Source organism: Glandiceps talaboti, chromosome 3 (assembly GCF_964340395.1).
Source record: "Glandiceps talaboti chromosome 3, keGlaTala1.1, whole genome shotgun sequence".
Classification (NCBI taxonomy): domain Eukaryota; kingdom Metazoa; phylum Hemichordata; class Enteropneusta; family Spengelidae; genus Glandiceps; species Glandiceps talaboti.
The window spans coordinates 18,812,770-18,826,282 of record NC_135551.1 but is presented as its reverse complement, the minus strand read 5'-3'; the positions used below and the strand labels follow the sequence as shown (position 1 = coordinate 18,826,282).

The following is a 13,513-nucleotide window of genomic DNA, read 5'->3' as shown; positions in this document are numbered from 1 at the left end:
ATTATTAACTTTTGTTTTATATATATATATATATATATATATATATTATATATATATATATATATATATATATATATATATATATATATATATATATATATATATATATATATATATATATATATATATATATATATATAACTCGGTGAGTATCAATCTGCTAAGACAGTGCTCTATACCGCAGTGGCAGAGCGTAATAGTTTTGGTAGTACTGGAACTCTTTCTTGGTTGTAACTCGGAGTTTCACGCATAGTGCGATCATCAGACAACAGAGTAGTTGTCTGATGATCGCAACGTATGCGTGAAACTCCGAGTTACAACCAAGAAAGAGTTCCAGTACTACCAAAACTATATATATATATATATATATATATATATATATATATATATATATATATATATATATATATATATATATATATATATATATATATATATATATATATATATATATATATATATATATATATATATATATTACTGTATATGTTTTCCTTGGGCCACAAACCGACTGTCTAGTTTGAACAAACCATTTGTTGTGGTCCAGCCAGGAGTTTAAAGTTATTTTTATTTCTTTTCCTCACTTGATATGTCAACATTTTATTTTATTTTTGACTTCTGGCAAATATATATGTATATGTAAATGTTAATTTTATTCTAATTTTAGTTTATTTTATCATTCCCGGGTTTGCACTCAAAAGTAGTGCAACTGGATGCAAACCCTGTAACAATAATTGCAGCAATGATTGCAGCTAAGCTCTTAGTCTGGTCCCCTGCCTCCTTTCTACCGCTGCTGGCGCTACACTCACGACTTTCGTGAGTGTAGCGCCAGCAGCGGCAGAAAGGAGGCAGGGGACCAGACGACAAAGCCAGTAGTCTGGAGACGGGGCGCCCTCACACATTGGCCAACCCCTCCTGCCGTTGAGGGCGGAATGTCACGATGTAAACCTGTTTGGTTTTATTATCAGTAGATTTTAGCAAAACGACGGTAATTTTGAAATTCTTTATATGTTTGTAAACAAAAACAATTATTGTGTATTGTTGCTTAATTTGTAATAAACTTTCGATGCAAACACCGGTAAAAGTATTTTTTGAATATTCGTAAATACCTAATAACGTCTTTGTTTTGCATAGAATATTATCACCCTGGAATATAGACTATTATCAACCTGGAACACAGGGCACCCAGGAACCGTGTGACAAACAAAACAAAACAAAACAAACAAATATATAAATAAATAAATAAACTATCAAATAAATGACAAATGAACAAGCAAACGAACGACAAGTATAGGGACAAATAAAATAATTAAATAAACCAGCAAATAAACAGATACTCGTGGGGGTATACCTAGATACGTTTTTTGTACCCATCACTATACAATAACACAAGGGTTCACTCAAGGTCTTTCTCTGTCCCTCTTTTCAAGCCTTAAAAAACACCCAAATGACAATAAACACTCAGTATACGTAATTTGCAGGCCTTTCGCTCGATTCAGCTAAAATTTTTACCTTTCATCGCACATGGACTACAAATTTCCGTGATTTAAAAATCGATTTCCACCATCTCCATCGCAGTATTCATATGTGTTAATTATCGACAATATGGTGCTTAGATTGTTGTCATGGCAACAACAAAGTAACCAACCCGTACTTGTTGTAACATCAAAAGTGTGTATATGACCGAAAAGTTCATGTATCAATAAGAATAGTCGAGTCTAGTCCGAAGAAATGTGTGGACTCGCATAATACATGTACATATCGTTAGAGGTATGAATATGAATTGAAAAAAAATATGAAAAATTGTCCAACTATTTCATTTACATAAATAAAGATAATAAATTTGATACGCTTCATGATTGAATATTAGTAGTTTTACGCGATACGCGATGTGTGTGATCACCGTCGGAAGCTTCAACATTTCATCAGATTGTAGCGCCCTCATCGGCCTAGCCTTGCGTACCTTGAGGTAAGAAACGGCAAACAACTTAACTAGTGAGCTTAGCAACCTGAACACAAAACATGGCGAATAACCGTGTTGTGTTGTGACAGAAATTGCTGAAAATCTGCACAGATATTTAGTTTAACGGAAAGTTGCTGGTGGCAAGTGTAAATAACTAAAATGCCTCCTAAGCGGGCCAAGAGTGGCGGATCTGCAGGCGTGTCGCGCTGGGAAACCGGGCTCCTGACAACCGCTTTCGAGGAGGTGAGTCCCGAAAGTTTTCGTTTTCACGTCACTTCAGATTTATAACAACATTGGAGTCATTTTCCATATCATGATGGTTTGCCCCTCTGAGGCAATGTATATTACTCCTACGTCCAAATCCATCATACGAATAAGATATAAAAAATAACTGTATTATCCACAATATTCCCTTGTTTTAAATTATTGATGCAATGTTATTTAAAATTAACGATAACGTTACCGACTACATGTACCGTTACTGCTCAATACATTCAGTTCACATCATTAATTTGTTATTGCTCACCAACACCTTTGAATCATTTAGCTGTTAGTTACTCTATATTTTTTTGCAATGCAAATCGTAAATCGGGTAGTAACATAACGACTATGAAATATTTCCAATGTCTGTACTAGGTGTTATCTGCTATAGCTGTAAGTTGAAATTGAAGCAATTTAAAGCTCACAGCATCATTATTAATATTATTGCATTCATAGTCATACACAGTAGACACCTAGAATATTAATTTGGAACGTCACTGATTTTGACATTTATTTTTCGCATCAGTAATGTATACCACTGTTACAACCTTAAATTCATAATTTGAGCAGCAACTATAATTAAAAGTTTTAAAATAATTTTAATTCATTTTTGCAGTATGTCCACTCTACATCTTTATCTGCAACTCATAATTAGTATTATTTAAACTGGATTTCATGGGGAAAAAGAGATAGAATGCAACAACATTCAAAAAATCCCATAGCTAAACAGACAGAAAAAAAAATGTATGCAAAAATAGAATTATTTAACAAGCTGATCTCAAAAAAGACAAGATGACAGTTAGGTAGTACAGCCAAGGAAACTATGGGTGACCTGAGGGACCTTTGTCACTATGATTCACTAGATGAGTAACGACACCCAATATGTCATGAGTATTTTCAAGCGGGATGAAAACAAATATTGGGAATAATTATAATTATACCATTACCAGTAATATGAAAAAAAATTAGGGAAAGTAATAGCAATTAACTGTTTTGACTCATATTTCAGACAACAGCAGAGTGAATGACGTAGACACTTTTTTTTGAGAATACACATTAATTAAATTTCACACTTTTTTGACACAGGAAACATGGAAAGCTAGCATATCTCTGGTGGTTGGTCAACAGTTAGATGATAATTCTCATACTAACATACTTGCATCTACGGTGGCAGCGGGTCTTAGAAAGTTATTTAGCATTATAGATAAAGAGCAACTTTATGAAGAGGTAAGTTTTATTGTTTATTAGAAGACAAGAACTATCAACAGAAAAAAAAGTATTTTTTTCTTTTCTTAAGGAAAGAATATTATATGTGGATTTCCTATTTGAAAGGATTGAAAAAGTACATGAAGGTGCTGTGGAGGTAAAATTTGAGTTTTTGTAAATGATATTTTGGTATATATTTGCGTGTATAATGTTACTGTGTTTTACAAAAACTAACCTTACCCCCCCCCCCCCCCCCCACTCCATCATGATGTTAGTCATTATTCTTATGTTATACCTGTAAACAATTTTCACTAAAGACTTATTCTTGCTTACTTTGCTGGACAACAAAAATGAAAAATGAAAATACTTACGAAAATGCCTTTTTGTACATGAACACAATGACTCAGTTTGATAGTTAATAAAAACTTGCATTTGATTTCTTGATGACGACTGTAAATAAAATTTTCTAGAGGTGAAAATATCAAGGTTTACAGTATAATAAATTGAGTATTACAAAATTTAACATAATCTATTGCAATGTTATCTTTTCAATATGTCCCCAGTCTCTACTATCATTATAGACTCTCTCACAGTCCTTGGAGCTTTGCATAAATGGCTAAAACTTGGGTTGTTTTGTATGTATCGGTATTTACTGCATAATTATACTTGTATACTAGTATCCTAGTACTAGTATCCCTGTACTGTGCGCCCTCATCGATCACATATGGCTTTGTTGATGTGTTAAACGATGCCCGAGGACTGTTCTCAGGCTTCGCATAACACATCAACAAAAGGTTAGCCCTATGTGATCGATGAGGGCGCACAGTACAGGGATACTGGGATACTAGTATACGAGTACAATTATGCAGTAGATACATACAAAACAACCCAACTTTTAGCTATTTATGCGAAGCTTCGAGGACTGTGAGAGAGTCTACTATCATTAGAGATACTTGTTTACATTGTATGTTCTGTTTTCATAAGGCAAACATTTAGAACAATGAAAGTTGTGGACTTGCTGAAGTATTAAACCCTGTTAGCAAGAATACAGAACTATGGACTGACTGTAAAATAGATACACATTTGTGTTCAAGTTAGGGGGTTAGGGTAGAATGTAGACGAGTGGATTGACTGGAGATACACCTTTGTATTCAAGCTAGGGGGGGTTAGGGTTAGGAATGGGACTCCTAGATTTGTATCATGCAATGAATGGATACTTATTTATAACTTATTTCCCTTCAGGTCAAAGAGCTTGGGAATCCAAAAGCTAAGCGGCCCAAAGACATTCCCCAGTTCTTTGAAATCTGCGAAGTAGTCAAGAAACATCTGGATGAGGAAGGCGTCGTACCCTTGCCACTGCTGGCCAAACTGTTGAAATGGAAACTGTTAGATATCAAAACTAGGGATCTGAAACGACGTGATGACGAAAAGAAAGTGAGTTGCTGTAAACATTTGCAAAGATAGTTGATAGAAATTAACCTTAAATCTACATTAGTTTTTTATTTATATTACATTGTAACAATTGTGGGTTTTACAAATTGACATGTTTTTTTGTTACATTTGAATGTTTAGACTTGGTGTTGAACTAAAACACTACTTCTGCCTTGCTAAATACTTTGTGATATTTCCACTAACAGCTATGCTGAAATGCTCATTTTAATTTGGTAAAGTAGGACCATGTCTTTAATAAATCCAGCACATATGTAAAGTCAGACAAAAATGTCAACTCTGTTTAAGATATAGCTAAACATTGATAACTATAGCTTATTCTAAACTTTACTTTCAATTCTTTGAACTCTAGGCTACACACCCCTGGCTTCTTCTCTCTTTGTAGAACTGCATGTCTTGTTTGGTAGCATGTTCTAAGCTTACACGTTACTTTAAAAAGTTACATATTCTGCATGCATTATAAGGTTGTGTGTCCATGTGTCTACTAGTACTACATGTAGGTGTGCCATAAAGTATAATGCTATGTATTATTTGCCAGATTTTCTACTGGTCATTTTAATGGTAATAATGGCAAGCTGTCATACCAAAACAAGTGACCAAAGTAAAAAAAAAGTTTGTGATATGGGATAATGGCAAAAGTACATGTATCTGTATATGTCTCTTCGGACTTCTGATCAAATGTGAAGTAGCCTGGAATCCATGCAGATTGAATTTTTTACATTCATCTTTCCAGTCGACAAATGTAAAAAAAACCAATCCGCATGGATTCCAGGCTAATTAATACTTGAATGTTAAAAGATAACAATATATTTGAAACTCAAGTCAGTTCTGTATACTTCTGTGTTGAAATGACTGATATGTAACTTCAATGACAAATATTTTCATCTATGTCGGACATGACACATAGTACACTTGATACAGATATCTCAGTAAACTAAATGCTTTTGTAATACTTATGGCACATATACCTATGCAGACAACTGTCTAAGACTATCAGATTCATTGTATTTGTATGCTTGAACTATCTTGGTATTTTTGCTCAATATGTGCTTTTTGTATACGCTTTAAATAACATAAGTGCATGTGCTTGTCTTTGTAACTTGTGCTTTTGACCACAACAGATATCTAGCTAGCACCCTCAGTGGCGAGCTTCAGTTAAGTATAGTAAGCAGGTTAACGTAAGGGTCTAACAGCTAGACTATTCAAAATATTGCTATATTTGTGCTTTTGGCAGCATACACTTAATGCAGTTGTCTTTCCGAAGTTTCAGTATCATTGATATTATATGCTTGTATTTGCTTTTCACATATATTTAACACAAGAGTCTTGCTATATAACATTGCTATATATGTACTTGTGTATACATACAGTTAGAGCAAGTGCCTTTCTGTAACATTGCTATATATGTGTGTACTGGTGCATTAATGTTTCACATCTGATCTGCTCTGACTTTAAACCCCCTATTTTTAGCCCAATACCAAGAACAGTGGTACTTTCAGTAAGGTATCTTTTCTCTTGCCTTTTTTTAATTTAATTTTAATTTAAAAAAAAAAAAACGTTACTGATTTGTAATCCATGCCTGTTAATATTCCAAATCTAGGAGTTATTTGTTAATTTCTACGGCAACTTTATTTTTTATCTTTTTCTCCTGTTTAATTTACAGTGTACCTCACCTCTGCATGTAAGATTTGATTTTTTTTCTGGTGTCCACCACTGTTTTGAGTTATAGAATTGCATTTCTATATAGGTTGTATTTCGATTTCGATGACGTGTATTTATTGATACCAAATCACCACTGTATCAAGTAAGGCTTTTTGGATCATTGTTTATTTGAATTCTATGCATGGGAAGATTTTCAATATTTTGACTGAGAGATTTGTCACTGTGGTCATGTTTTTAATTGCTTCCTTTTAATCTGTGAAGGGAGCAATTTGAAGCATTACCATGACTTAGTTGAATTGATACTAGAAATGGTAGAACAGGTGTAGAAAATCTTCTACTTATGACAATTCTTTTTCTCAATTATTTGCTCATACTAAAAAAGTGCTATCCATATAAAATACAAGTTTATATACATACATGTATATGATAAAATATGTATGTATGATAAATTCTGTAATACTTTTTTTAAGAGCAGCCACAGTATTAAAGATGATAAAATCTACCTGCATTCTCAATTTCTTTTAAAACCAACTTTCCCTGCCACAATTATAATATAATATATGGCAAACTACATGTATGTCAGTTTTACCTGGTTTCCCACACCTTAGTATGGGAGTAATGTTTTTATCAAAAAATTTGCAACAATGCTTTGTGATGCACAGAATTCAAATAAAACAAACAAAAAGCCGTACATGATGCATTAGTTGTAGTATAAAACTACCAGATAAACATATTCTGAATACTATTACCTTAAAATATATATATAGAAATAGGCATCAGTGATTTGCCAGAGACATTCCTGATGCTTGGCAGTATATTCATTGTGAAAGTATTCAGAAAGATTCACACGTGTGGGTTCCTTCTTAGATTTGTCAATGTGAGTGGTCTTTTATTCACTCCCAGGGCAGGATATGTATTAGTACCACAGTGCCAACAACGAGGAATCTTTCAGCCTGAACTATATGCTAATATTCAAAACAGTTATACATGGTGTATGGATGGTTATGCCATTTCAAATCATTCTTGCAATTCAAACTATTACAGGGAAGAAGAGGGCATACTTGATAATTTTTAACATATTCACAACATGTTTTATACCATGCATGAGTCAAGTTGAACAAAAAATATGGAATATATACTCTGGTCATTCTACAATATGGCAATGCGCGTCTATGTCATGACAATTACACATGTTTACGTCACTGGTTCTGCTGTGTTCGAAATATGACACAAAACAGTCAAAATTGCCATTACTTTCCCTGATTTTTCTGTGATATTACTGGCGCTGGTAAAATTATGTTATTCTCCAGTATTTTTCTTCATTCAGCCAGAAAATACTTAGTGATAAAGACCCTTTAGGTCACTCGTATTTTCCTTGGCTGAAAGAAGAAAAATATTGGGGAATAACATCTAACTGTTAAATGATTTGTTTTGCAAGACAGAGATAATGGTTTTTGAACTGCAATGTAAATAGATTATGGTTTTTGAACCACAATGAAAATATTTCCCATAATTTTGACTTCTGAAGGAATATCTTTGTAATAATCACTGATCCCTAATAGTTTGTTGAACTAATCTGATATTGGCGTTTGTTGTTGTTTTTTTTCTACTAACCAGTTTTTGTCCTAGTTTAGTAATATTTTCTGTGTAGTATGATTTCTTTCAGGATAGAGATGACCTAAGTACTGTAAGTAACGTTATGTTACACAGACAAAAAAACAAAGTGTTTATGAGCAGAGTGTGTTGGTGACAAACAGCAATGCACATTATAAACAGCGCCCTCTATCATTGAGTGGACAAGACTGACAGCTCTCAGTTTATCAAATTATGTTGTGTGGGAAAATTTTAATACCCCACAATATACTCAGTTTGCAACCCAGGTCATATCCCACATATGAAATTCCAAAAAAAATTACCGGTACAGTTTTCTTATTTCAATAATTAAAAAAAAATTACCCTCCTTTGTACCCACATCCAAAGAAAAATGAAAAAAAAAAGAACTAAAAAATTGTATCTTTTCCCTTGCCATATTATTTGAACAATTTGTATTCTTTTCCCTCCAATGTACCTTTTAACCAGTAACATTTATATTATACAATAAAACATATTTGCCTTATTCCAAATACAACACTTTACATATTCCTTGTTTTCAAAAACAACATAAAATCCTGCACTGAATGATTGTAATATCCCTTCTCCTTACAGCAACTAAGTCACTCCCAATCCCTCACACGCAAAGTTGTTATTGATCTAGAGTTTCTTTCGTCACAAAAAAAAACCAAAGAAGAGAAAATTCATTTCATAACCTTTGTGCATCATTAACCTCATTGGCGTTTGGACAACCTGATTGACTAAAACTACACCCTCCCCCAACTCCCGACCTGTTTTGTTTTGTTTTGCAGCCATACTTTTGTCACTTGACACAGTGAAACATACTGCCATCATAAACACTTGTGTTACACTGTAACAACACTTAGACAATGGTGTTTTGTAATAATAAGTGTTGTGATTTTTACTAATTTTTATAGATGAAATAGTTTATACACTACAGTCTGTGTTCCCTTTGAGAATGAAGCACTGGAATTGAACAACTTATTGCAAAATCATTTCACTTTCTATCTGAACCAATCAATGGAGAGTTTTCAGATTGAATAACACAACCAATTGCATCAGCTTTGACATATCTAAATATTGTAAAATCATTGCTGATTGGTTGATGAAATCCAGTACTTTCGTCTCATTGGGAGATGACTGTTAGTCATGTGATTTAGAAAATCTAAAATATGTTGACTTCATGGTTGTAGGCTGCTGATGGTAAAGGAAAAGGCAAAGATGGCAAAGGGAAAGAGAAAAGACCACGGAGCAAGTCACCAACTAAAGGAAAGGGAAAGAAAACACCAGAACCTCCAGCCCCAAAACAAGGAACAAAACTAAAGAAACGTGGAGAAGAAGATGAAGAAAATAAGTATATTGGTAGGTTTGGTAAAATAGTCTTTAGAGTCTAAAATATGTGTACTGATACCCAAAATGGCCTCTGATTTTAAGTAAATATATTTGACAGTGTTGAAAAACTCTGTGACAGCTAGACTGAAGAATTCTCGGTACCAGCAATAGAATTCTACCACCTAGGTTTGACATAAAAATAATGACTATATAATTTCTTGGTCGACACCATAACTTTTGCTGTATGCACTACACATGTATAACATGTGTGCGTGAAAATACATGTAAGTCAATCGTCTTGTTCTATTTTGACTCTCTAGCATGAGGTAAGATGCTATTGCAGGTACCGAGAATTGAGATACCTACACATATATCAGTACTATTGTTGTGTTTTCACAAGGTTAGAGTCATGTCACAACAATGCCTCATTGTTTTAAAGGGTGTATATAATGAAACCTTTGCCTTGCATATCAAATTTGACGAAATGAGAAAGCAAAAATAACATATCTTACAAAGTTCACAAAGTGACACAAACTTTCTGCTGAGCAGTATCATTTCTTTCACTATAAAAACAAAGTTGTGTGTGTGTGTGTGTCTGTGTGTGTATGTATGTATGTATGTGTGTGTGTGTATGTATGTATGTATGTATGTATGTATGTGTGTGTATGTATGTATGTATGTATGTATGTATGTATGTATGTATGTATGTATGTATGTATGTATGTGTGTGTGTGTTTGTGTATGTATGCATGTATGTATGTATACATACATTTATGTGTGTGTGTGTGTGTGTGTGTGCATGCGTGCGTGCATGCATGCATGTGTGTGTGTGTGTGTGTGGGTATGTGAGTGTTGGTATATATGTGTGTGTGTGTTGGGTTCCAATCTAACAGCTTTTCATCCTTCATATATAGATGATGAACCTGATGATGGACCACAGCATTACATTATCATCACTGGATTTCCACAAGCTGAGTTGCTAGCTCTCCTAGCAGATTTAGGTATATGTATCAACTCTATCATCAAGGTGGAATCTGAGGATTATTCCAGGTTTGAAAAGAAGGAGGAAGAAGACGAGGAAGTGCAGGAAGATAAACTGGATCTAGAATTACCACCTAATGAAGGTATAAATACAACAAAGACTTTTTACAATCTTAATCAGGTTTTTTTTTCACAGTTTATTTTGTTAGGGTCTGGGAACCCCTGGTAACAGAGGGGGAAATCTGGTAAAATTGGCAAAACTTTCAATGCCAGTTTGTTCAGTATTCTGCCTACACCAGTTGGTGCCGTACAGTGCTGACCCAGGACTTTCAACTAGCCACTACCACTCATCAGTCTAAAAATAACAACTCCAAGAGCCATATGTCACAAGTGTTTCCTGACTGAATAAAACATTATATGGGGGGGGGGGGGGGGGGGGGGGGGGTAATATAATTATATCTGACCAAGCTTTAGGATAATGATAGCTGTAGTATCAATGTTTTGAATTTATTTTGAGTACCATAGAACATATCATGTAAACTCATGTGCTGCAGTGTAGAACAACCACAAAATAGATCCCATATATTTGGTTTAAATATGAACAGTTTGACTTGCATGTGGTATGTTTAGGTATCCCCAATATTTTTCTTCATTCAACCAAGGAAAAATAATGAGTGACCTAAGGAGCTTTGTCACTACGAGTAGTGACAAATACTTAGGTCACGAGTATTCTACAGCTGAATGAAGAGAAATATTGGGTAATAATAGAATTATACCTCTTCAAGCAACAAAAAATTGGGGAAAATAATGGGGATTTAGAATGTTTTGACTTATATTTCGAGCACCACAAAACCATAGACATGGTTTGTTGTGACATATAATGACCAGGGTATATAGTCCATATTTTCTGTTCAATGACAATATCTTTGTTTGCGTATGGTGTAATGATTATTTGTCAAGTGACTTCATATATATAAATCCTGGATTATAAATACAATGTTTGACTTGCTGTTTACAGAGGAAGAAGCAGAAAAAGCCAGGATTGAGAAAGCTAAGCAAGAGTTGGAGAAATTTTGGGAGATCCATGAATTACTGCTACGCAAGGCCCAAGCTGGTTCCAAACTACATGATGTTGCAAGGCTTAGTTACACTGTCAAAGACTCTATTATCCCAGAAAATCTGGAAGACAATGAGAAAAAGGTACAAGAAATGAGATTTATCTTATGTAACTGTAAATATGTGTGGTACTCTAAGTTCCCTAAAACATTCAAATATATTTAAATAATTATACTAGTTTTAAAACAAAGAAGAAAAAACTTGTGTTATATTTGGTAATGGTTATGGTTTGCGAAGTTAATGTGTTTTTTTCACAACCAAGAACAATTATACTTATGTTTACTATATGTTTGGAAAGGATCATCATTTGATGATTTTCAAAGTATATTACACATTACTGAATGATTCTAGCAACACTTCTGGCCAAAATCAGCAGTCAAATAGCGCCCCCTAGTGGTCAACATATACAAACTTTTATCTTTCTTGTGATGGGAATATGACATACTCTACATAGCATTCACCAGGAGTACTGTAAATTATTGTAAGTACTGTTCAAGTGTGGTGCAATTTAGTCATCCAAATTATCTTACTTATTACCCTAGTCAACTTCATTTACAATATAGGAATTTACATGTATTTCTAGTCTGTTTACAACTTTGCCATTCTGTCCTTGATTTGCACAGACTGAGTTTGGTACAGCCTTGTTTGAAGACATAGCAGTCATGATGTATGATCTGTTAGATGCCAAGAGACAATACCATAATTACTTGGACAACATGAAGTTGATCCACGTCCCTATTGCTTCAGGATCCCCACAAATGGCCCCTACAGGTAAGTCTGGTATCCCTACTTATCAAATGGAATGGTCCATAAATGGATGGTGTATCTTCCGTAAACAAGATGGTCTAGTCTGGTTGATTCATTTTTATGCATTGTCAGTTTTGACTGTAATAATGCTATTTTTCGTTTTGTTTACAAAATTTACGCAAAGTCTTAATTTTTCTTGTTATACGTGATAAAATACATACTGCTTTGTGAAGAAAATGTTCACGATTCATGACATTTGAAAATTACCGTATCGTAAAGTTATCTCCAAAGTTTAGTTATCTTACCCTTTTCATGGTGATGTCTACTCCCTCAAAAATGTTGTGATCATTTTTCATGTTTTGATTTTTTTAAAGCCAGGATACTTAATCCACATCAGCTTAGGGTAGGGATGGGGGTGGGGGTGGGAGGTGGGGGAACTTAACCCCTCATTGAGTTTGTATATCTGATCTGCTGATTACCTTTTTTTCACTACTTAAAGACCTATGATTCAATCCCATATTCTCTCATTAGCATTATCTTATTATTGGAACACTAAGAATTAGATAGGATTAATCTTTTGTTCAAGTCCAAATTTTTCTATATCTCTGGTTTTCCCACCCAAATTATAATCTAAATCTGACATGGGCCTCTAACTGCTTTGATTTTGTTTCAACATTGGTGCATCACTTTGTAGCCCAACACGAACAATTTTATTTCATTGTGTGTTGTATATAATGATGCATCTATTTGTTTTGCCCACCAAAGTTTTTATATAACATTTATTGATGCATTTTTTGGGGGGCCCACCAGTTTTTATATCACATTTTTTAATGATGCATCACTTTTTGTCAACCACAGTTTTTATTTTGCATTTAATTTTTTTGGCCCACCCTAGTTTTTATTTCCTGGTGTGATTTACATTTTACAATACATCATTTTTTGGCACACCACAGTTTTTATTTCCTGGTGTGATTTGTATTTCACAATACATCAGTTTTTGGCACACCACAATTTTCATTTCATTGTGTGTCACATTTTAATGATGTGCCATTTTGTCTATCACAATTCACAGTGTTCAATTCATCATATGAAAAGTTTTCTTTTCGTGTGTCACATTTCAGAATGTTCATTTCATTTGTGTGTCACATTTCATGTAAATCAAATTAATTAAACCATTGCACTTTT

The 13,513-nt window shown here is 33.9% G+C and overlaps 1 protein-coding gene across 5 annotated transcripts in view; it reads left to right on the top strand.

The window, feature by feature from the left end:
- Positions 1–1,987: 1,987 nt before the first annotated feature.
- Positions 1,988–13,513, top strand: part of LOC144453898 (sperm-associated antigen 17-like) — a 46,973-nt gene continuing 35,447 nt past the window's right edge. For all 5 annotated transcript variants that reach the window (XM_078145248.1, XM_078145247.1, XM_078145249.1 and 2 more), the window contains exons 1-7: positions 1,988–2,206; positions 3,311–3,451; positions 4,673–4,864; positions 9,346–9,514; positions 10,399–10,608; positions 11,484–11,665; positions 12,205–12,352. In XM_078145248.1, coding sequence (XP_078001374.1) covers positions 2,123–2,206; positions 3,311–3,451; positions 4,673–4,864; positions 9,346–9,514; positions 10,399–10,608; positions 11,484–11,665; positions 12,205–12,352 — 1,126 coding nt within the window. In that variant the 5' untranslated portion in view covers positions 1,988–2,122. The remainder of the gene's footprint in view (positions 2,207–3,310; positions 3,452–4,672; positions 4,865–9,345; positions 9,515–10,398; positions 10,609–11,483; positions 11,666–12,204; positions 12,353–13,513) is intronic.